This window comes from Carettochelys insculpta, chromosome 1 (genome assembly GCF_033958435.1).
Source record: "Carettochelys insculpta isolate YL-2023 chromosome 1, ASM3395843v1, whole genome shotgun sequence".
NCBI lineage: Eukaryota > Metazoa > Chordata > Testudines > Carettochelyidae > Carettochelys > Carettochelys insculpta.
Genome location: NC_134137.1, coordinates 66,940,142 through 66,962,155, shown reverse-complemented (window position 1 = coordinate 66,962,155; position 22,014 = coordinate 66,940,142). Strand labels below are relative to the sequence as shown.

At 43.3% G+C, this 22,014-nt stretch overlaps 1 protein-coding gene across 2 annotated transcripts in view; it reads right to left on the bottom strand.

The window, feature by feature from the left end:
• Positions 1 to 22,014, bottom strand: part of EPSTI1 (epithelial stromal interaction 1) — a 100,320-nt gene that overhangs the window by 48,133 nt on the left and 30,173 nt on the right. For both annotated transcript variants that reach the window (XM_074988373.1, XM_074988372.1), the window contains exons 2-5: positions 17,919 to 17,977; positions 13,246 to 13,329; positions 7,013 to 7,086; positions 6,295 to 6,378 (exon numbers count right to left, since the gene is read on the bottom strand). In XM_074988373.1, coding sequence (XP_074844474.1) covers positions 6,295 to 6,378; positions 7,013 to 7,086; positions 13,246 to 13,329; positions 17,919 to 17,977 — 301 coding nt within the window. The remainder of the gene's footprint in view (positions 1 to 6,294; positions 6,379 to 7,012; positions 7,087 to 13,245; positions 13,330 to 17,918; positions 17,978 to 22,014) is intronic.

Here is a 22,014-nt window from a genome sequence, read left to right as displayed (position 1 = left end):
AGATTTTTTAAAGCAATTTTTACCATGAATTTAAAACCTAAACGGTGCCTCCATGACATAATCAGTAATCTGTCGTTCATTCGATCATATAACATAACAATACATCTCCTAAGTACTATTATATCTCAATCACCATCAGCACCTCACAGTTTGTTTATGAAGATTTTTTTCAGCTCCAAGATGTCACCAAGAAGACTAGGAGCATTTTTGTAGAAGAGTCTGTAAGTAAGCGAGCTAGAATACGGGATGTTACAGAGTCTCTTCCAAAAAAATAATCAAACCTGCAGACTATTGCCCCTTCCTACTTTTCCATGTAGGAACTAATGATACAGCCAAGAGCAACCTTGACAAGATCACTGCAGATTATATAACGCAAGGAAGAAAGATCAAGGAATATGGAGCACAAGCGGTGTTCTCGTCCATCCTCCTTGTGAAAGGAAGAGGTCCAGGTAAGAATCGTCGAATTGCTGAGGTAAATGCATGGTTGCGTAGGTGGTGTTGCAGAGAAGGATTTGGTTTCTTCAACCATGGGATTCTGTTTTGTGAACAAGGATTGCTAGGAAGAGATGGGGTCCACCTAAAAAAGAGAGGAAAGAGCATCTTTGCATACAGGCTTGCTAACCTAGTGAGGAGGGATTTAAACTAGATTTGTCGGGGGACAGTGACACAAGCCCTGAGGTAACTGGGGAAGGAGTAGGATTCCTGGGTGAAGAGGAGAAAGTAGCCACTTCTCTCAGATGCTTATACACAAATGCAAGAAGCCTGGGAAACAAAAAGGAAGAATTAGAGGCCCTGGCACAGTCAAAGAAGTGTGAGGTGTTTGGAATAACAGAGACTTGGTGGGATGATTTGCATAACGGGAGCATGTTCATGGAAGGGTATAAACTGTTTAGGAAGGACAGGCAGGGGAGAAAAGGAGAAGGAGTTGGCACTCTGTGAGCGAGCAGTATGATTGCTCAGAGCTCCGGAATAAGGAGGGAAAAAAGCCAGTTTAGTGTCTTTGGGTTAACCTTAGAGGTGGAAACAACCGAGGCAATGCTTTAGTTAGTGTCTGCTATAGACAGCCAGTTCAAGGAGATGAGGATTTCTTCAGACGGCTGAGAGAAGCTTCCAAATCACAGGCCCTGGTTCTCATGGGAGACTAAATCATCCAGACATTTGTTGGGAGACCAATACAGCAGCAGCACAGACAATCCACGATGTTTTTGGAGAATGTTGGGAATAACTTTTTGATACAAGTGCTGATGGAACTGACCCGGGGCTGTGCACAACTTGACCTACTGCTCACAAAGAGGGAAGAACTGGTAGGAAAAATAGAAGTGGGTGGCAAACTGGGCTGCAGCAACCATGGCATACTCTTTTGGCTACGCCTACACCACAGATCTTTCAAAAGAAGTCCTTCTGGAAGATCTCTTTGGAAAGAGCTTCTTTTAAAAGAGTGAGTCCACACACAAAAAGGTGGATGAAAACAGTGATCTGCTCTTTCAAAAGAGAGCGTCCACACAGCCTCCACTTTCTTGAAAGAATGGGCCAGGGATCAAAAATACCCAGGTGCCATGAGGACTGCTCTTTTGAGGAAAAAAAAAAAAAGGGCCCATGGACCATCTACTTGTTTTCTTTCGAAAGAAGCTTTTGAGAGAAGGCGTTCTTCCTGAAACGAGAGTGGAAGTGTGCTTTTGAAAGGTGGGCTGCGTTCTTTTGATTTACTTTCGAAAGAGCACTGTGTGTAGACACTCAACAGGATCTTTTGAAATAGGCCCCGTCTTTCAAAAAAAAAATCTTTTGAAAGAACCAGCTAGTGTAGACACAGTTTTATTGAAAAGCAAGGGCACTGCAGCCGACTGACTTCACAGTCACCGTTCCAGAAGGCAGCTCCAGAAGACTAAGAGGGCATTCCTCCTGCACAGGGGCAGTATACAAAAGCCTAAATTGATTCCTCCTCCCCCCACCCCCTATCCACCAATAGTCCCTAGTACACAGATGAGAGCCCTTCGCAAACTGGAAATGTTTGCTTCCGGCTCAGCTAGGAGGGTTGTGGGAGAGTGAGGTATAGAATCTGGCCCAGGACTTTGAAGGACCTACAGATCACTACTGTGTAACAAAATAAACCCTGCAATTATTTTTGATGAGGAGATTTTGGGGGTGGGTGGGAATAATCTGAAGGGATGATTTTGTATTTCCAAACAGGTCTCTGATCTTTACAAAAGGAAAAACAGAAATTAAAAAAAAGTTAAGCTGTCACTATACCCTAATTTCTATAATCTGCATTAAAGTAGTTCTAATTAGTCTCCCAAGGGTTTCTTAAAAAGAGAGACTATCTCTATCCTCTGGAGGGAAGCAGAGACCAGGGGCACGCAAAGTTGTGCCAGCATATAGAACATTCTCTATCCCAAACTGTATAATTTCGGCCCCCCCCCCATTCTTGATGCTATTATTGTTTTCCCAAAGATTGGGTCGAAGGTCTTGGGCTGCGAGGGAGTGGAACTGCCCCTGTTATCCTGTAGCAAATGGTGTCCCGGGCAGAGTCAGGCGAAGGTTGAGGCATACATTCTGGAAAAGAGAATGTGAGAAGGCTACAATCTACCTTCTAGTGTGGAGCCACAAAAGGCACTACAGGGATAATTACAGGTAGTTTCACAGGCAGCCTTCTGAATCTTTAGGGAAGTAAGGCTGGTGGCACAAAGTAGACAACAACCTTTACACTCCTACACAATGGTAACAGGAGGTAGGGACAAAGCATACCCCACAGAATATTTTCAGAACACCATGGCAATTTTTGATGAAAAACCAAATGCCATATGATTTAATCCTGATGCTGAAAATCCAAGTGCCTCTTAGCCACTTTCTCAAGACTATGTAAACAGACATAAACATTGTGGTCCAAGGCTCATATCATAGCTGTGACATTCAAGCTGGTCAACTAGCACAGTTTGGTAAGGTGGTGGATAAGTAGGTACTCTGACACAGCAGTGCTGGCATTACCACTGTCGCAGCACTGCAGACAGTAAAGAGAGGGATAGAAAGAAGGGTGTAGGACATTTCAGTGAGCACTTCCCACCGTAGAGTCAGTGACAGTGTAGGTGACAGGTCATATGGGCTCCTAGGCTAGGTCTACACAGCAGCCCTATCTCAAAATAAGCTATTTTGGAACAGTTACTCTGAAATACATTTGTGTGAACAGTAGTACTTAAAATTAGCTATTTCAAAATAGCACTCAGGTGCTATTTTGAAATAGGTGCTGTGTGTGCAGCCTGTGCATTTCAAAATAGGTGTTAAGACCGGGAATAGCATTTATTTCAAAATTGATATTCTGAAATAAGCACTATCCCATGTCTTAACAGCACCTATTTTGAAAGTTATTACACAACTAGGTGCTATTTCTCCTGCAATGAGGTTTACCCATTTTGAAATAATGCACTTGCTGTTTCAAATTTACTTCAAAATAGCATGTGAATTGTGTAGATTACAGCAAAGTTATTTCAAAATAACAGCTGTTATCTTGAACTTACAGCCACACAGACAAGTTGCCTTCAAAGCCATATGTGACCATATAGCACCATGTAAGAACTGGACTCCAAGGTTGAAATCCTGGCTACACAAATGTCACTGGTAGGACTCCCGTCGTCTTCATCCTGAGTTTCCACAACTTCTGAAATGTTCCCCAGATTGGGGTAAATACCTCCCAACAAAATCATGCCTGCACTTACCACTTGGGGAGGTTTGCATATCAGAACAAAGGACAGGCTTGGGAGTCTGCAGGTTGAAAGGAAGAAAGGAACGCCAGTGGAGTTTCAGTGAAAAAGTAAACACCCCTGTGAGAAAAGCAGTTTTGCCCTGACCTTATTTCATGGAAGCATTTGCAGTAGAATTGCAGGTTTACATCTATAAGTGCAGCATTCCACAAGTTTGCCATAATTACAGCAGGGGTGGGCAATAATTTCTGAGGGGGGCCTACTTTGCAAATTGAGCTGCACTGCCCCTCACCCTCAGCCAACTCTCTCAGCTTCTATTGGGTAGAAACTGGCCAAAGGAAGCTGAGAAATTGTGCTGCGCTGCCTCAGCTCCAATTGGCCAGTTTTTCACAATGCCTCAGCCCGCAGGAAAATCTCTCAGTTCCTATTAGCAGGAAGCCATCCAATTGGAAGTGAGGGTGGGAGAAACATCCAACACTTTCTCCACAGTCTTAGGGGCGAGATCAAAGGCTTGATGGGCTGAATCTGCCCCTGCATTAGATAATTGCTCTGTACCCTCTTACGCTGAATACACTGAAGACATTATGGCTTCATCTACAGGGCCAACCCTTTGAACAGAGACAATCACTTGAAGATGGCTACCCTAGACCCTCCTCATTTCATAAATACACAGCCAGTAGTAGTAGGCGTCCTTCAGTCTGCATAGACTATGGATCACACCCTTTAAAGTTTCAATTGAGGACTTCATTTACAGCGTCTATTGGGACTATGAAGACCCACACGAGAGTGACAGTCCTTGCTGCATCTCTTGCAGATGTAGTGGGTGTCTGGCAAGTCCTTATTGTGCTTTCTGTGCACTCACTTCTCCTCTGCTAGCTGTCTGATCTTCATCTTGCCCTTCTGAAGGCCCTTGTGTAACCCCTGCCTCCATCTGCTGCGATCGTCTGCTAGTTCTTCCCAGTTGTCCAGCTCAATGTCTACCTCTCTGAGGTCTCTCTTGCAGACATCTTTGTAGCGCAACTGGGGGTGTCTGGGAGGTCTTTTGCCAGAGACTAGCTCACCATACAGGATGTCTTTTGGAATCCTTCCATCATTCATCCTGTGGACATGGCCAAGCCAGCGGAGTCGACGCTGCCTGAGGAGGATGTGCATGGTTGGGATTCCAGCTTGCTTGAGGACGGCGGTGTTGGTCACTCTGTCCTTCCATGATATTCCAAGGATGCGCCTGAGGCAGCGCAAGTGGAAGACGTTCAGCCTCTTTTCCTGGCGGGCATACAGGGTCCACGTCTCGCTGCCATAAAGGAGGGTGCTGAGGATACAAGCTCTGTAGACTTGCATTTTGGTGTGAGTGTACAGCTTCTTGTTATTCCACACTCTCTCACTGAGTCTGGACAGAGTTGTGGCTGCTTTTCCGATCCTCCTATTTAGCTCAGTATCCAATGACAGGGTGTCAGTGATGGTGGACCTGAGGTAAACGAACTCGTGGACGACCTCTAACGTATAGTTGTCAATGCTGATTGATGGGGATTCAGCAACATCCTGACCGAGTACATTTGTCTTCTTTAGGCTGATTGTAAGCCCAAAGTCCTTGAACGCTTTGGAGAACTGATCCAGCAGTTTTTGAAGCTGGTCTTCTGTGTGAGACACTACAGCAGCATCGTCTGCGAACAGCATGTCTCTGATGAGGACTTCTTGCACCTTAGACTTAGCTTTCAGCCTTGCAAGGTTAAACAGTTTCCCATCAGATCTTGCATGCAGTAAGATGCCCTCTGTTGAAGATCCAAAGGCATGCTTCAGGAGGAGTGCAAAGAAGATCCCGAACAATGTCGGAGCAAGCACGCATCCTTGTTTGACGCCGCTCCTGATTCTGAAAGCATCCGATAATGCGCCGTCATACTGGATAGTTCCTCTCATGTCTTTGTGGAGAACAAGTAAAACGGTATTCTTGTACAGCTGCCAATGCCAAGAATGCTCTTCCATATATAAAAAACCTGTCTCAGCCTTTCAAACTTTTGAAGAGATGGTGTAATTCTATTTATCCACTCCCTGAATCAGGGCAGAGTTTTCCGTATGCTCTTAATCAAAACAAAAGCCAAGGTGTACCAGCCAAAACAATAAGATATTTCAGTGTATGCTCCACCTCTGGAACGGTTTTGTTAACAACATGACAAAGTGTATTCCCAGGCCAGGAGGTGACCCAGTTCTCTGAAACACATCATTCTGGTCTGGTGATATTAGTCACACATACTTTTGCTAAATTTAACAGGTTCCTTAGATGATCCACAGCATTTCCAGCTCTGGGCCTCTCCTTGGGGTACACATTTATCAACATGAGGTATGCAACTCAAGCAACATAGAAGTTAAAGCTGAAGGCACAACTTGCATGGCATGCAGAACAATTTGCTTCCTTACTAGAGCCACAGAAATCAGAGTCTGTAAACGCAGCACAACGTCAGCCCACATTTCATCTAAGGGGATACACAAACTTCAGATGAAGATCCACATCCTCAGCTGGCGTACCTGAGTGTAGGATCCATCACATAGGTTCAAACAGATAAAACAGTAGAATAACCTGGTTTGAGTCTGCAATAGCAAGTCTTACCTTTTCTCTTTGAATCATTTTCATGGTCAGGATTTCAGCCTCTTCAGTCTCTTTCTTCATTCTTGCATATTCTTCTCTCTTCAGCTAGATGGCAATGGAGAACGAACACACACACACATAGAGTTTGAGTTTTGAGTTTTGTATTGCACCACTTCCATTCATAAATTTTGTTTCTGATGAAGTTACAAAGGAAAAGAGAATCAAGTCCTTATGCACCCTAACTTGAATTAGAAAGTAAAGATCCAGACTGTACAATAGCTTGTTCATAACTAACATCATGGATAACCTGTTAACAAGAGGTGGCTATGTCAGGAGTCATACTCCCCATTACAAAGAACTTACATACTTTGAAGGTAACAAATACTTAAAGCCCTTAGAGGTGGGTTGGTGTGTTGACTAATATTTATGTAGCACATTGAAAATATGAAGGGCAACTTCAGCGGCATTATTAGTATCTTCATTATTCTAAAGGCAATCAGCAAAATTGTTTATGCATTTGTGTAGTGGTCATCTTCCTCATTGCAGAGAAGTGTCTCGACTCCACCTTTTCTTTGTCTCTCTTGAGATCTCATGATTTCTATTTCTTTTGTCAAACCATTGGGAGTTAATTTACAGCCACATAGAGCAGTGGTCTTCTGAGAAAAATAAGTATTTCCTAAATTAAATAAATAAAACAAAACAACAACAACAACAACAACCCATATGTATTCCTCCTGACCTTTTGCTGGTATTTAGATTGCATGATTCTCATTTGTTGTTTTTGCCTAGCTTCAGCCTCGGATTCCATTCCGCCTAAAAAACACAGAATTGCGTTCTGCATGTTAGAAAATTTTAAGCTCGAGTATCAGCTACAAGAGACATTATGACAGAATATTTTCATGGTCATGTAGGTAGAAATGAAAGTGAAAAAGCCTATTTTATCTTTGGCCATCTTTTTCTAATGGAAATCTTTCATCAGCATAGGATTGTTATTTTCAGAATGTTCTTCACTGTGTTGTCCTTTTTAACTGGACAATGATGCAGATTATGAGGGTTCCTCATTTTACTTGAGAAACTATTTCAAAAGTTTAAGAGTGGTGTGCCACCATACTAAATTTCCTGATGGTCAGCCTGAATTTTCATTTGATGAGCTTATTCAAACTGTATGTTGGTGCTAGACGGGGGATGGATTGACGGACGGACAACACAGCAGGAAATTGTTTCACAAAAGAATTTTCAAAATTGATAGAATGTTTTGAGGTTTCTAAAGCTAGAAAATTCCCACCAGCTCTAACTGGATAGCACGCAACCATCACCAAAGCACCCAACATCAGTGAGAATGCAGAAACTACTCTTTGTTAGCAAGGTGGGGACGGAACAAAAAATACTTTGCATTTTGAAAACCAATAAAAAGCTTGTTCGACAGAAGCCTTGCCTGTATTTTAGCCTTACCAAACACTCAAAATAGTAGGTGGGACAGTTTCTGGAGGCATGTGTCCTGTACCAAGAGCAGCCAGCCTCCAGCCATGAAACTTTAAACTGAAGAGCAATAGCAAGAAGGCCCCAATAGATTTTTACTCCCATGGCAAGACATCAAAAGATATGAATTGATTTAATCCCATTATTCTCAGTTCTTCTGTTAGGCCACTCTGAATAATTCTTTTCCCCATAAAGTTCCCTCCATTAATGGACGACAACTGGGTTTTCCTTTGTTGCTTGAGCAATCTATTTCCTTCAGCTGCCACTCCATAATTACTTGACTTTCTTCCTAATTGCCAACATCTTTGTAATTAGAGATACTCAGGACTTCAAAAAGTGCTTGCATTAGTGCTACATAGAGAACTAGTGCAGACACCTGAGTAGGCCTCACAGGAGACAGTGGGACTATGTAGCTTACAAGACAAAATACATACTGTTGGAACTACAATTACCTCACATTTGATATTCTAAGTTTTCCAGGATGAGTATTTTTAGCGCTGTGTATTATTTTTTCCCTCCCCTACCAGGTATTGCTAACATCTTGCCTTTCAGAGTCATCTGACAATTTACCTTCCCCTCCAGCTACTTACGTTAATTAAAATCATGTGCATCAATCTCTGAGGCAGACATGCCAATGGACACCAGCCTCTACTCAATATATTGCTGTTTATCATCACCCTTTGCTTGCTTCCTGCCAGCCAATTTTTAAGCCCTTTTAAACAGGGCTCATATCTAAGGCAGCTTGAATTAATTTTTCAAATAAGATTTTATGAAGCAGTATGTCAAATGTTTTAGTCAAATCAAATTGTATCGTAACTCCTGCATTTGCTTTATATATAAAAAGAAACCAACATAGATTGTCAGGTATGATTGGTTCTTTATAAACTTAAGCTGAATTATTGCTTAGAGTTCTGCTCACTAAGGGAAAGCGTGTATGGAATTCACATTTGTTTGTTCTCTCTGGTACCTCAAATTAGCCAGTCCCAGAAAGGTTAGTTATCTACTGGTCATAGAAATAGTTCAGATTTGGAATTCTTACAATATTTAAATCAAGGTAGCCAAGCAATTATATAACTCCAATTTGAGGAAATGTAATGATGTGGACATTAAAAACAGCCTCTCTAAAAAGAGACTGTCTCAGAGAAGAGGCATTAAAAGAATTTGTCATCTAAAGGAGCCCCTTCACTTACGTCTTTAAAAATGCCATTGGAAATCTCTCTTTTTTCCACCCCCCCCCAAGTCTCTGCAGGCTCCTGTAAGTCCACACTACCACAGAGCTAAAGTTCTTTACACCGGATGTTGAATAGAATGGACATTTGTCACCAATCAATATGTATTTGCTTCAGTCTGGAAAGCACCAGCACACTAAGGGCCAACGTAGCCTCCTCAAATGCTGAAGTTTCTACTACCCATGCCAGAAGCCCCTTACTTCTTCCTGTATCTGATCTGTCTTTGCAGTGAAGTCAATCTGCCTTTTAGTTTGTGTTAACGACTGTGCATTTCCCACAATTCTGATTCCCCTGCGGGAATGCCCCAGCCTCCCTTTTAGTCTTTCCACTTGTTTTCTGGACCTGAGAACACAAACCAATTTTAGTTTCCTTCAAATTTCTCTTTCCCAAAGATACATCTTGAGACATTTCACGAAAACGCACATGAAAGCACATTGACCAGGATATGTGAGCTAATAACGGGACAGAATGTGCCTGGTCCTGCAAATGGCATAGGTAGAGTATTACATGGACACAAATATTTGTATCCACAGCTGATCTGCACAAATGGTCCATGGATATAAAGTGGCTATCTGTGAGTTTGTAGCGCTCCACATATGGGGCTGCAAAGCACAGGACTGCACTAAGCTCAAGACAGGAGTGATAACCTCCTATCCCACTCCTTCACTTGTTGTGGTGGGAGTGGGGAGGAAGATTCTCCAGCACAGATGTTTGGAGAGAGGCAGAGGAGAACTCTCTGCTCAGTAACTAAGATAAAATTGACATTTACTAAATTTGAATTTTTAACCTTGTTCTCGTGAATTCAAGTTTGTGTCTACAAACCTTCTAGAAATTTGATCCACCATTTCTCCACGTCGAGTTTCCACATCCCCATTGCCTTATCCAAGGTCGACTGCGCGAGCAATGCACTGTGGGTACCCATCCCACAGTGCCTTACCCACAGTTGCTTGTGGGTGTTTCATGTCAGAATCCCAGAATGCAAAGCACTGTCCCAGAATTCAGAGTAAGCGTGCAAAAACAAACAGGAGACCGTGCCATTTTCTCTGGCACAGTGCTAGCATAAGCATGGTCCCATTGTGTCAAGTCATTGAATGCATCCTTGAGGCAACGTCCTGGACTGTTGCACAATTTTGCTTTCTATTGCAAAGCACAGGAACGGTTCAGTATAATGATAATAATGGGTGCCCTTTATATTTGCATGCCTGGGTACTGATGAATTCAAATTCAAATTTAAACAAAAGGTCATGGACTTCCTGCACACCTGGATGGAGAGCAGCAGAGAAACAAGCAGCCATACTTGGTGGGTAACTGTCTAGCTGTGTGGGATACATACAGGACACTTCTGGAAGCCAATAAATTCAAATTAAAGACTTGGTTCTTCCACACCGGCCTTCATTCGAAATTTTAATTCCAACTTGATGCTACACCCACCCAGTTCTGACGATATTATATCAATATTAGTGCTCCCTAAATCGAGCTAATGGCATTTACAGTGAAGACAGTCACATGGTAGTATCGCGCTAACTGCCTTAAATTCGAATTTATCTTGTATTGTTGACACAGCCTCAGATGCAGAACGGTGAACCAGGCCTGACAAAAGGCAGGGTGGAGGGGAGCAAAGAGGTAGTTGCCCCCACACCTGGTGCTTCAAAGAGGCCCAGATCTCTGGCCACCTGCCACTTCAGCTTTTTCAGTGCAGCACTGGGTACATATGGCTGTGAGGAAGCTGGGAGAGGGGGCAGTGCAGTAGTCCTAGAGGCCCTGAGGGCTGACTGTTGTAGGCCTCACCCCTTCTATCTTTGGTCCCGCCCCTACCAGGGCATGAAGCCAGGCCACTACCTCCCATCTTATCCCAGGGCCCACAGCTGTTGTTGGCTCTATTGCAGTGAATCACTCCCACAACCAGGGCTAGAGTGTAACAGTTTATTTTCCTTTCCAGAGGCTGGGAGATGCACTTTAAAAGTTAGATAAATACCCACTAGTAAGTGTTTGATAGGAAAGAAAAACTCCTCAGGCAGAACAAAAACAAAGCAGTCATGTAGCACTTTAAAAACGAACAAAATAATTTATTTAGGTGATGAGCTTCCATGGGGCAGACCCACTTCTTCAGATCTGGAGATAAAGCTACATAAATTATTCTGCTAGTCTTTAAAAAGTGCTACATGACTGCTGGTTTGTTCTGTTAAGATGCAGACTAACATGACTACCTCTTACTATTCCTCAGGCAGATGTTGTCTTATGAAAGGAATACCAGCACCTTCTTCCTCAGAAGATGAAGTAGGAGCCAGGCTTTTCACTTCTACCACACTCCACCACCATTGTTCCAACTAACATTCATTCAGCCTTGGGCCACTAAGTTTAGACATTAAGTTCCTAGGTAGCTCGTACATTTTTCCAAACCCTACAGTTCACTTTCACCTCCCATGAACCTCTTTAGTCTTGTATTCTACTCTTTCCAGGATTTCTCAAAAGAAAGATTTCACTCTGGTTGTATATACTGTTTTTCAGTTTTATGGTTGTTGCTATAAAAAAGCCCACAATTGCACAGGTTGACTTGTAAGTGAGGTTTCAACAACATCCGTAAAACAAACTGTGCATGAAGTAAGCAAAAAAAGGTAACTTTTGAACTATTCTGCTCCCTTCATACATAAATTGCAGCAACTTGAATCCCAAATTTCACAGAACTAAGGTTCCTATGAGAAATGGTCAAGTCCAGCTCCCTTTGTTGAAGCAGGATTACGTAAACCTAGACCATCTGAAAAGGTTTTTATCCAACTAGTTCTTAAAAAGAAAAAAACAAATTCCAACAGTGTGGATTCCCTTGGAAGCCTGCTCTAGAGCTTAACTACCCTTATTGTTAGAATGTTTCTCCTAATATCTAACTTAAGTCTCCCTTGCTGCAGATTAAGCTTATTATTGCTTGTCCAGCTTTCAGAGGACAAGATCATTTGATCATTATTCTCTTTAAAAAAAACAACCATGGACAGATTTCAGATATGTTATGAGCATCTCAACATCCCCTCTCCCCAGTCTTCTCAGGGTCAAATACATCCAGTGTCTTCAAACAGTTCCCTATAGATCAGGTATCATGAATTTTTCAATTATCTTTCAAAGACATGGTTGCTCCAAATGTTTGAGTGGACAAAATGAGTTATTTAGAACATTTTTTTTTTTTTCTGATCCTTCCTTGAGCATAAGCGGATATGATTTATAATTTAAAGAATTTCAAGCCACACACTTAAGCTGTGGCCACACTTGGCCAAAACTTCGAAATGGCCACGCTAATGGCCAAATCAAAGAACACTAATGAGGCGCTGAAATGAATATTCAACACCTCATTATCATGCTGCCTGCCACAGCACTTTGAAAGTGCCTCATTCTAATGTGAGCAGCTCAGTTTCATGGGGGTCCTTTTTTAAAGGACCCCGCCCATTTTTAAATCCCCTCATTCCTCTCAACTTATTCCTCCTTTCTAAAAGGACCCCTGTGTAGCCGAGTGCGTCCAAAAGCGGCACTTGCAAAAGCGGCACTTTCGAAGCGCTGTGGCCAGCAGCATGCAAAGGAGGCACTGAATATTAACTGCAGCACCTCATTAGTATTCTTTGATTTGGCCATTAGCATAGCCATTTCAAAGTTTTGGCCAAGTGTGGCCACAGCTTTACAATTTGATTCATTGACCACACTGAAAATCTGAAAGGGTTCTCTCATGTAAGTTTCATTGTGAACACCACGGATTAGGACACCTCATAATGTACTCCTGGAAGAGAACAAGCAGCTTCATGCCCTCCTCTGAAAGTCCAACCCAGGATGCAACCAGATGAGTGGAGACAGGAGGCTGGACGTGCCAGTTGGCCATCTCACTCACCTTCAAATTGTTTAAGTTGACTTTAAAAAAACAAAACAAAACAAAACACTAATTTAAAAATTCCAGCCTAATACTGCATTTACTATCATATGTGACTATAAATTAACTAGTTTTCAGTGCTCAGACAAATCACTTATTTCCTTCTAGTGGTTCTTCCATCCCTTAAATAATTATACCAAATATGTAAAGTAATACATGAATTTCTGTGCCAGTCAGAAGAGATTTCATGAATGAAAAAGCTACGTGAGAGAGAGATGTCCTCATTCAAACCCCAGCACTAGCTGGTATCTCTAACATTTTAACCTACAGTAAATCTCCAAAAGCCAGAGCAAAAAGGAAAGAAGTCATATATTTGGGATGTTTATAATCCATCAGATCACCTCATTTCTATTTCCATACCCAGTTTCTGTGGTTTTAGATTAATTGGGCCTGGCCGGTGCTGTTCCTTCCATCTCTCCAAATTCTCCAGTTCTTCCTTGGCAACTAAGTCAAAGAGAAGACAATTAGCATACAGCAATAAGAGCCAACAAGGAAAGTTATGCCTGTTCTCCAAGAACATACCTCACCGCACACTAATGGCTGGTCCACATGAAAAATTAGACTAGTAGCTCCCCCCATCATCATACCAGCAAGTTACTTATTTAAAATTATATTATTTATATAAATACACAGAACTCCAAAGAGATGTGCCATCCTTGCTGCTTTTTGTGCCTCTTCTCTGCTTTTATCTGCTCTCTCTCAATATTACAACTAGGGCTGTCCAGTTATTAAAAAAATTGTGCTGTTAAATAACAAAAAAACAATTTATTTGAAAAACATAGAAAATATCCAAAATATATTGATCTCAATAAGGGCACAGTCCTCACTTAATATTTAGTTGGATTACAAATATTTGTACTGTATGAAACAAACACTATTTTTCAATTCACCTAATACAAGTACTAGAGTGTAATCTCTAATCATGAAAGTTGAACTCACAAATGTGGAGTTATGTACAAGAACTTCATTCAGAAATAAAAAAAGTGTAGAACTTTTGCACTTACAAGTCCACTCAGTGGATGGGAGGGTGGATATGAGTCAGTATGCCCTTGTAGCCAAAAAAGGCTGATGGCGTATTGGGGTGCATTAGGAGAAGCATTTCCAGCAGATCTAGGGAAGTTATTGTTCCCCTCTACTTGGCACAACTGAGGCCACACCTGGAGTACTGCATCTAGTTCCAAGCCTCCCGGTGTAGAAAGGATGTGGATGCTTTGGAGCAGGTTCAGCAGACAGCAATGAAAATGACTAAGGGGCTGGAGCATATGACCTATGAGAGGCTGAGAGTTATGGGCTTATTTATTTTACAGAAGAGAAGACTGAGGGGCGATATGACAGCAGCCTTCAACTTCCTCAAGGGGGCCTCTAAAGAGGATGGAGAGGAACTGTTCTCAGTGGTGATAGATGGCAGAAAAAAGAAGCAACAGTCTGATGTTACAGAGGGAGAGGTCTAGGTTGGATGTTGGGAAAACTATTTCACTAGGAGAGTGGTGAAGCACAGGAATGCATTACTGAGAAAGGTGGTGGAATCTCCATCCCTAGAAGTTTTTAAGTCCTGGCTTGCCATAGTCATTGCTGGGATGATTTAATTGGGGCTGATCCTGCTTTAGGCAGGGGGCTGAACTAGATGACCTCCTGAGGTCCCTTCTAGCGCTAGGATTCTATGATTCTACTTCTTGTTCAGCCAAACAAATTTTGTTACAATTGGCAGAAGATTGAGCTGCTGCTCTCCCATTTGATATCCAGATACCAGGGCTCCGAAGTGAGCGCACAGAAAGCACACTAAGGACTTGCCAGACACCCACCACATCTGCAAGAGATGCAGCAAGGACTGTCACTCTCGTGTGGGTCTTCATAGTCACAGTAGATGCTGTAAATGAAGTCCTCAATTGAAACTGTAAAGGGTGCGATCCATAGTCTATGCAGGCTGAAGGATGCCTACTACTATTGGAGAGAATAAGTTTTGTTATGGGTGCCAACACATATGGGGATCTGCACCACCAGTAGAAACACATGCTTCTGGCTGCGGGCTCTCTGCTAATCATCTGGAAGGCACCAGAATATTTCCTGGACAACCACCCAAGCACTCAACTTTCAGGGAGTACACTGTTCCAACCCCTTTCTAGAGGAGGATACCCGACACCCCCCGCCTACCCACCACCACCCAGGAGAGAGAGTAAGTGAGCCCTGGATCGCCCTCTGAATCTTATAAAGTTTAATTAAAATTAAAACATACTGAAAAGGATTTCAAAACCACATAATGTTGGTCCACTGCTCCTATGTGGTGATGGTAGTTCTCTGACACTATGAAAGATATTGGTGCATAATTACTCCTGAAATAACAAAAACTAAGAAAAAAAATCTTCCTATTCCTGCCAAATAAATCTTCTTAATTTACTCCTAATCTTTTCTATCCAGAATTCCAGAATTTGCACAAGTTGCTACAAAGATTTTGTTCAGTCTTTGTTGAGCCAAACAGAATCTACTTTTCCAGTGAAAGAATACTTTACATGGCAGTCTAAAAAAAAACACTTAGTACACATGCATGGCTGGAGTGTGGACAGAGTAGCAGTGCTCCCAAGTTGTGAGAGTGGCAGCTAGGTCAGCAAGGTGTTTTTTATCTTGGGGGGAGGGGGGGAAGGCTTGTCTTTGTTTATTGCACTTCTCACTTGTGTGGTCCCCAACTGAGTTTTTCGTTGGGCAGTGGACCCTGACCAAAAAAATGTTCCCCACCCTTGCTATAACACCACTGGTATGGGAACTTAGGGTACCTTTTTGCTACCAGAAAGATTGACCCTGCTGCGGTTGATCTTCCAGAGTTTGATTTAAAGCGCCTGGAAGGGATGCTCTAAATTGAACTAACAGGGTGCCCACATTGGCACCAGGACTCCTGCCCCTCATTAGGAGTAAGGAAAGTCAACAGGAGCGAATGTGCCCATCGACATCCCCTAGTGGAGACAGTGTGGAAGTCCGAATTAATGTATGTTGACTTCTGTAACATAATTAACATAGCTGGAACTGCATACCCAGTGTAGCTGGGAAACAAGAACTGCGCTTCCTTAGAGATACAGTGAAGGAGAGTCACAGAGCCAGCTTTGGTCTGACAACACAGCATCTCTCTTTTCTGTAAGCTGCACAGTGCTGTACTAAGCGCTATTTAAACAAATTCCAGTTGAGAGTGTTAGTCAGTCTCGAGCCAAAACTCTGATATGCAACAATGGGAAATGTGGATATTCTTTGCCGCTCAAAAAAGAAATCAAGAGACTGGAAGTAACCTTCTTACATTGTGCATAGTAACAGAGAAGAACCCGTGTTAGTCTGTATTCTAACAAAACAAACCAGGAGTCATGCAGCACTTTAAAAGACTAACGAAATAATTTATTAGGTGATGAGCTTTTGTGCAGCAGATCCACTTCCTCCAACCTGGAGATATAACATTTCCACTACAGCACTGATGGTTTTATAATACAGAGAGCCCCCAAAAATAATTAGAACTGAAGGGGGCGAGAGAGTGAGGAGTACAAAATATTAAGTGTCCTGCCTGAGATCATTACAAACATCAAAAGTAAGGAAACTGTCTTTGTAATGTGTGAGGTAATTGTTCTCTCTATTAAGGCCAAGATTCAGTATATTGAATTTAAGCACGAACTCCAGTTCACACGTACATTGTGCATATTGACTTAGGGCTTGTCTTCACTTCTGCGAAGAACGACCCATGCAAGATTGCTCTCTCTGGGGTCAGCAATCAACCCCTGTACTCATCATCATCGTGAGGAGTAAGGGAGGCTGAGGGGAGAAAGGCTCCCATTGACCTTCCTTAGTGAAGTTGATTTCCGATACTTCAATCCTAGCTATGCAATTGCCATTGCTAGAACTGCACATCTGAAAATTGACTTCTTTTCCTAGTATAGAGCAAGTCTTAGAGAGAATGCTTAACAATTCTCTAAGTGGACATTTTCTCTGAAAATAGTACACCCATGAGCAGTTTAACCATATAAACGTGGCATGCTGAACCTATTACAACATTGGTATTAAAGAAAAAGAGTTCACTTGATCATGCGTAGCTAAACAAGACTCCAAATTTGATCTTCAAAACAAACTCAAGACGCCCAGATGGGAGGAAGGGTTATCAGCTGGGGGACAGGGGGGTTGTCAAGTTAATTTCTACAAGAAAGAGTCAGTGTTAATGTGAAGAGCTATAGTAACCAACGTTTCTAATGGGAACATTTTTACAAATAGTTCAACCTCAGAAAATGCAGTATTTTTTAAAATATGGAGATATACCTATTGTGTAGAACTGGAAAGGACCTTTAGTCATTGAGTCCAGTCCCCTGCCCTCTCAGCAGGACCTATCACTACCCCTGCTGGATTTTTTTCTGTTTGTTTTTTAAAATCTGTTTGCCCTAGATGGCCCCCTCAAGAATTGAACTCACAACCCCGGTTTTAGCTGGCCAGTGCTCAAACCACTCAGCTCTCCCTCCCCATGTCTACAAAGTATTTTATTCAGATGAGAACAGATACAAATAAAAGTTTGAACAGTGATCGAATTTACCTTTACCAAGTACAATCAGTTCTTAATTTGTGCCAAAGCTTGCCAGGCCTGAGCCTTGGCATTTCTAGGCTTGCCATGTCAGTTACAATAGTAAAAAAAGCCCTCAGAGGCCTGTGGAGGGCGCAGCATTCCAGCAGTAGTTTAAAGGAGGCTGAGGCTACCACTGCTACTGTAGCAGTAGCAGTGCCCAGGAGCCCTGGATCTCTTACAATTGCTGGGCTCAGGAGCAACTTGCATGCCCACCATATCGACAGGCCTGCTTGAGTCCCACCACTTCTTTCATTACAAGTTACACATGGCTCACAAGGATTGCTTCTGTCTGCAGATTCTACATTGTAGTAGCTTTAATATGATCACAGCTGCACATAGAACAGTGTAAAGGCAGAGATAAAACAGCAAGGCCCATAAAGCACAGATAAAAGGTACATTATAGATTAAAGAAAAAAAAAGACCTCATCTTGAGCATGTTGGATAATACACGTACTTTTCTGTATCTGGTTCCTTCTGGTTTCATTTGGGGGTATCAAGATGTATGCACCTGTACTAGAATGGAAAGAAAGTTGTTAATTACTGTCACATGAGCCTATGGATTTATTGCTCTCCTCTATTTCAATAGGGATCTTTACATTTTTCTATCGTAATAGAAAGAAGGTTTTGAACAATCAGGATGTATGAAATCTGCAGTAGGGCTTTACACAGGGATTTTTTCTTCACCAGCTATGCTGCATGTCATATGTGTAAAGGAAGTTTTCAGAAACACTCACCATGGGCCTAACTCTGCTTATGAAATCCCATTCTCACTTCTGACACCGTGGCCCCTTAATTTCAAGCCGCAGGAGATACTTCCATAGATTTGATACAAAATGTTATAGGGTACATCCTGTCCATGAACACCAGACAACTGTTATCTAACAGCCAAGCAAGGGAATTAATAGTTCCAGGTTCTAGTCATCTTTTCAAGATGCACCTGTTGAGGTAATGAATGCTCTTAAGAATCTACTGATGTCCACCTTTGGACTAGTACCACCATTTCTTCATTTGTAAAATTGAGAGAATATATCACAGTGGTGTCATGCAATTTAATGCTTATCTGAAGGACATTGACTATTTTGAGGCTATTTATTATTTTGCAGTAATTCCTGAAAGCTTCCACGCCAAATCCTGCAATCAGGATCCCAGTTGTACTAGGAGACTAAAGAGAGATTAAAGTGAAGAGGCACACTGAAGGTAAAAACAAGGCTGGCAGTGTGAGAATATGAAGGAGAGAGACAGGAGGCCATTAGGAAAAGCAGCTACACAGAGAAGAGGAGAAAAAAAAAACAAAAACCACACACTGGCCATTTCTACACATGCTACCTGTTCCGGAAGATATCTTCCGGAGGAACATCATTAGGACAAGCGCATCTACATGCTAAAAGGGCCCCTGAAAGAGTTGCCCCTTCTTCCGGAAGGGCACGTCTACACTTGCACTCTTCTGGAAGAACAAAGCAGGAAATGGTGCAGACAGGGTCTCAAGGCCACAGAGCCCTTCCAGGGCTGCTGGCCATGTGGCCCTTTAAAGGGCCCCACCCAAACAGCCCCTCCCTTCACAAGCTGCCAAGGCCTGCTGAGCTCATTGCAGCAAGGCAGACCTAGGTCCCGGTCCTGCATGTCCCAACTGGCAGGCATGAACCCCCAGCAGCTACAGGCCAGCAGGCATGCCCTGAGCCCCAGGCTGGCCATCCTCCTGGCCACCCTCCTTGGCCTCCTGTGGTGATGGAGACCCCAGCCCACGGGTCCTGACCCCACACCACCGCTTCTGGGCTTCCCCTGGCCTGTCCAGCCCCACGCCACCAGCACGGAGTGGTGGGACAGGGTCATCATGGGAAGAGAGTGAGACAATGACTGCACAATCTCCGAACGAAGAAGGACACTTTCCTGGAGATCTGCAGGTGGCTCGCCCCCATGCTCTGATGCCAGGACACCTGGATGAGGCCAGCCCTCTCCGTGGAGAGGCACATGGCCATTGCCATATGGAAATTGTCCACCCCGGACAGCCACTGATCCATCGAACAGCAGTTCAGGGTGGGCGCATCCACTGTTGGGGCCATGCTACTAGGAGGTAAGCCTTGCCTCAGGCCCCACCCTGGGGGGAAGGAAGGGGCCGGCAAGCTTAGCCCAGGGGGGATACCACATGCCTGCTTCCAGAGTGGTTCTCCAGGGGAAGGGGGCTCGGTAGGGAAGGAGGGGGGAGGGGGCAGAGACACCCCTGTGCATGCCCATGACTGTGCCTGCTCCTGTTCCCCTGCAGGTTGTGAGGGCCATCAAACACATGCTCGTATGGTGGCGGCTGGGGAGCTGTGCAGCAGAGAAGATGGCGGCCAGTGAAGGAGCAGGAGCATGCAGAGCTCCTGGGTAAGGTAGATGAGTCCTGGGTTTAGGGGGCAGGGAAGAGGGAAGAAGAGGCAGTTTGGGGCTGCATGGAGATTAAAGGCTGGGGCAGTTTGGGGCTTGAGTTCCGGCACTATTTTCTTCCCCTCAGTTGGTGGGGGGACTATCATTAAATTACTGATTTCTCTTTGCTAGCCTACTCAAGGAGGAGGTGAATTAATTGATAAGATGAAGCTGCTAGTGTTAATGGTACCAACTACTACGATCCTTTCCTATCTTATTATTGTGATCTTCACTGAACATTTTCCACCCAGCCAAGTGTCCTTAATATCTAAAGGTGCTGCAGTTCCTGTAACAGCATATGTACTGCACCATCACAAAATGTGGCTAGAACATGCTAGTTATAAGATTATGCAGATGAAAATCCTCTCCACCAGGATGGGCAGGGGTGGCATCCCTAGCCTGTTTGCCAGAAGCTGGCAAGAGGTACAGGAGATGGATTACTTAGAAGATTACCTGTTCTATTCATTCTCTCTGGAGCACGTGCCATCAGCCACGATTGGGAGATTGGCTATATTGGGCCAGAGCAAAGGTTCATTTAGCCTCTCTTATGTTCAAGTATTGCAAATAAATGAATGACCCATTTAAAACAAATTAGCAAAAACTTACCTTTGTTTATCTAGCACAACTTATTATTCTTGTTCATATTACTGTATGCTTTTCCAAGCACTCCCTTATTTGGCCGTATGTAAGAATGTTTAGAACCATGGTGTCCAACACACTAGCCACGTGTGGCTACTTGGCCAATTGAGTGTGGCTAGTTGGATTACACAGAAAGTGGATTTTTGGAATAATGTGGCTAGTTCAGAACTGGTTGGACACCGCAGGCTTAGATTCTTCCGCCACCCTCCCAAACTGATCCTGAAGATCACCTGCTCTACTCTATAAAGATTGTATCAGGTTTTCACAGTGTTTTATGACAGGGGTGCGCAAGTGGAGGGTCTGCCCCCAGAGGGGGTGTGACATTTTGTCAGGGGGGCGTAGTGTGACTGGTTCCCCTCCAACCCCAACAGGTTCCACTGTGTCTGCTTTCTCCTATGTGGCCTCTGGGTTGCCACAGGAACGCCCCCCACCTCTGGGCAAGAGTGCACAGAGGCCCTGAGACAAGTGGTAGGGGCAGCTGGTGACTTTCCAGCTTGATAATGTACCTTCCTGGGGTCCTCCACCTGCTGAGCACTTCTCCCCCTTTGGGGCACCCCCCCCCGAGCCTCCCAGCACCCATTTCCTGAGCCCCACCCGAGCATCTCTTCCTGTAGTCCTCCCACAGGTTGCGGGGGCAGCTAACTGCAGGGCCAAAAAGCGGGGGCGTGATCTAAAAAGTTTGCATCCCCCTCTTTTAGGAGGCAGATCTCAGACTGCAGGTACTGTGTATCTCTGGAGAGGTTAGACACAAATTTGTCACGTGCTCCAATCCTAGTCTTGTTTTCTGCATTTTGTCTCCAATCTTTTCTTTCATAAACTATGGGTAGTTTCATTTTTCAGAATGACTTGAGGGATTATGGTGATGAGTCTGATAAAGATTGTGGATACAGACAGAGATAGGAATTAGCCTTTGAATTTACTTTCATATTGTAAGGGTATGAAATTTCACAGTGTTATGGCTACTCTTCTTTAGAGCCATATTATTTCTTTAAGCCTATATTACAAAGGGACAATAGAAAGACCTGTAATGAAATCCAAAACATAAGCTCCATAAAAATGATCATTTCCTTAGTTTGCCATTCCTGTTGGCATAAATATATGCATCAGCTGCAGATGCACCAATGCCAGGCACAAGAAGTAAAACATCATAGAAGCCTGTGCAGTTAAAAGAAGATGTTAAAAGCTGAATGGGTTTACATATTATTGAAGTTGATTTGGAACTCACACAAAGCATCAAAATAAAGTAGGAGCGAGGCAGATACAGAGTGAGAAAGGGACAAAAAAAATCAGCTTTGGCTTCCTTCAGGTCTATCACTTAGTGCTTCGGTTATTTTACTTATCAGTTCAAAATAGGTGGAGGTAAACATGTTTTTGATCTCTCTACTGATGTTCCCATGCATGTACCCCAAAAACTGTGCATAAATTATATTCTGAGCAAAAGGCTGGGAGGTCACTGATGAGGTTACAGGAATATACTACTGGGGCTACATCTACACTAGCATTTCTTT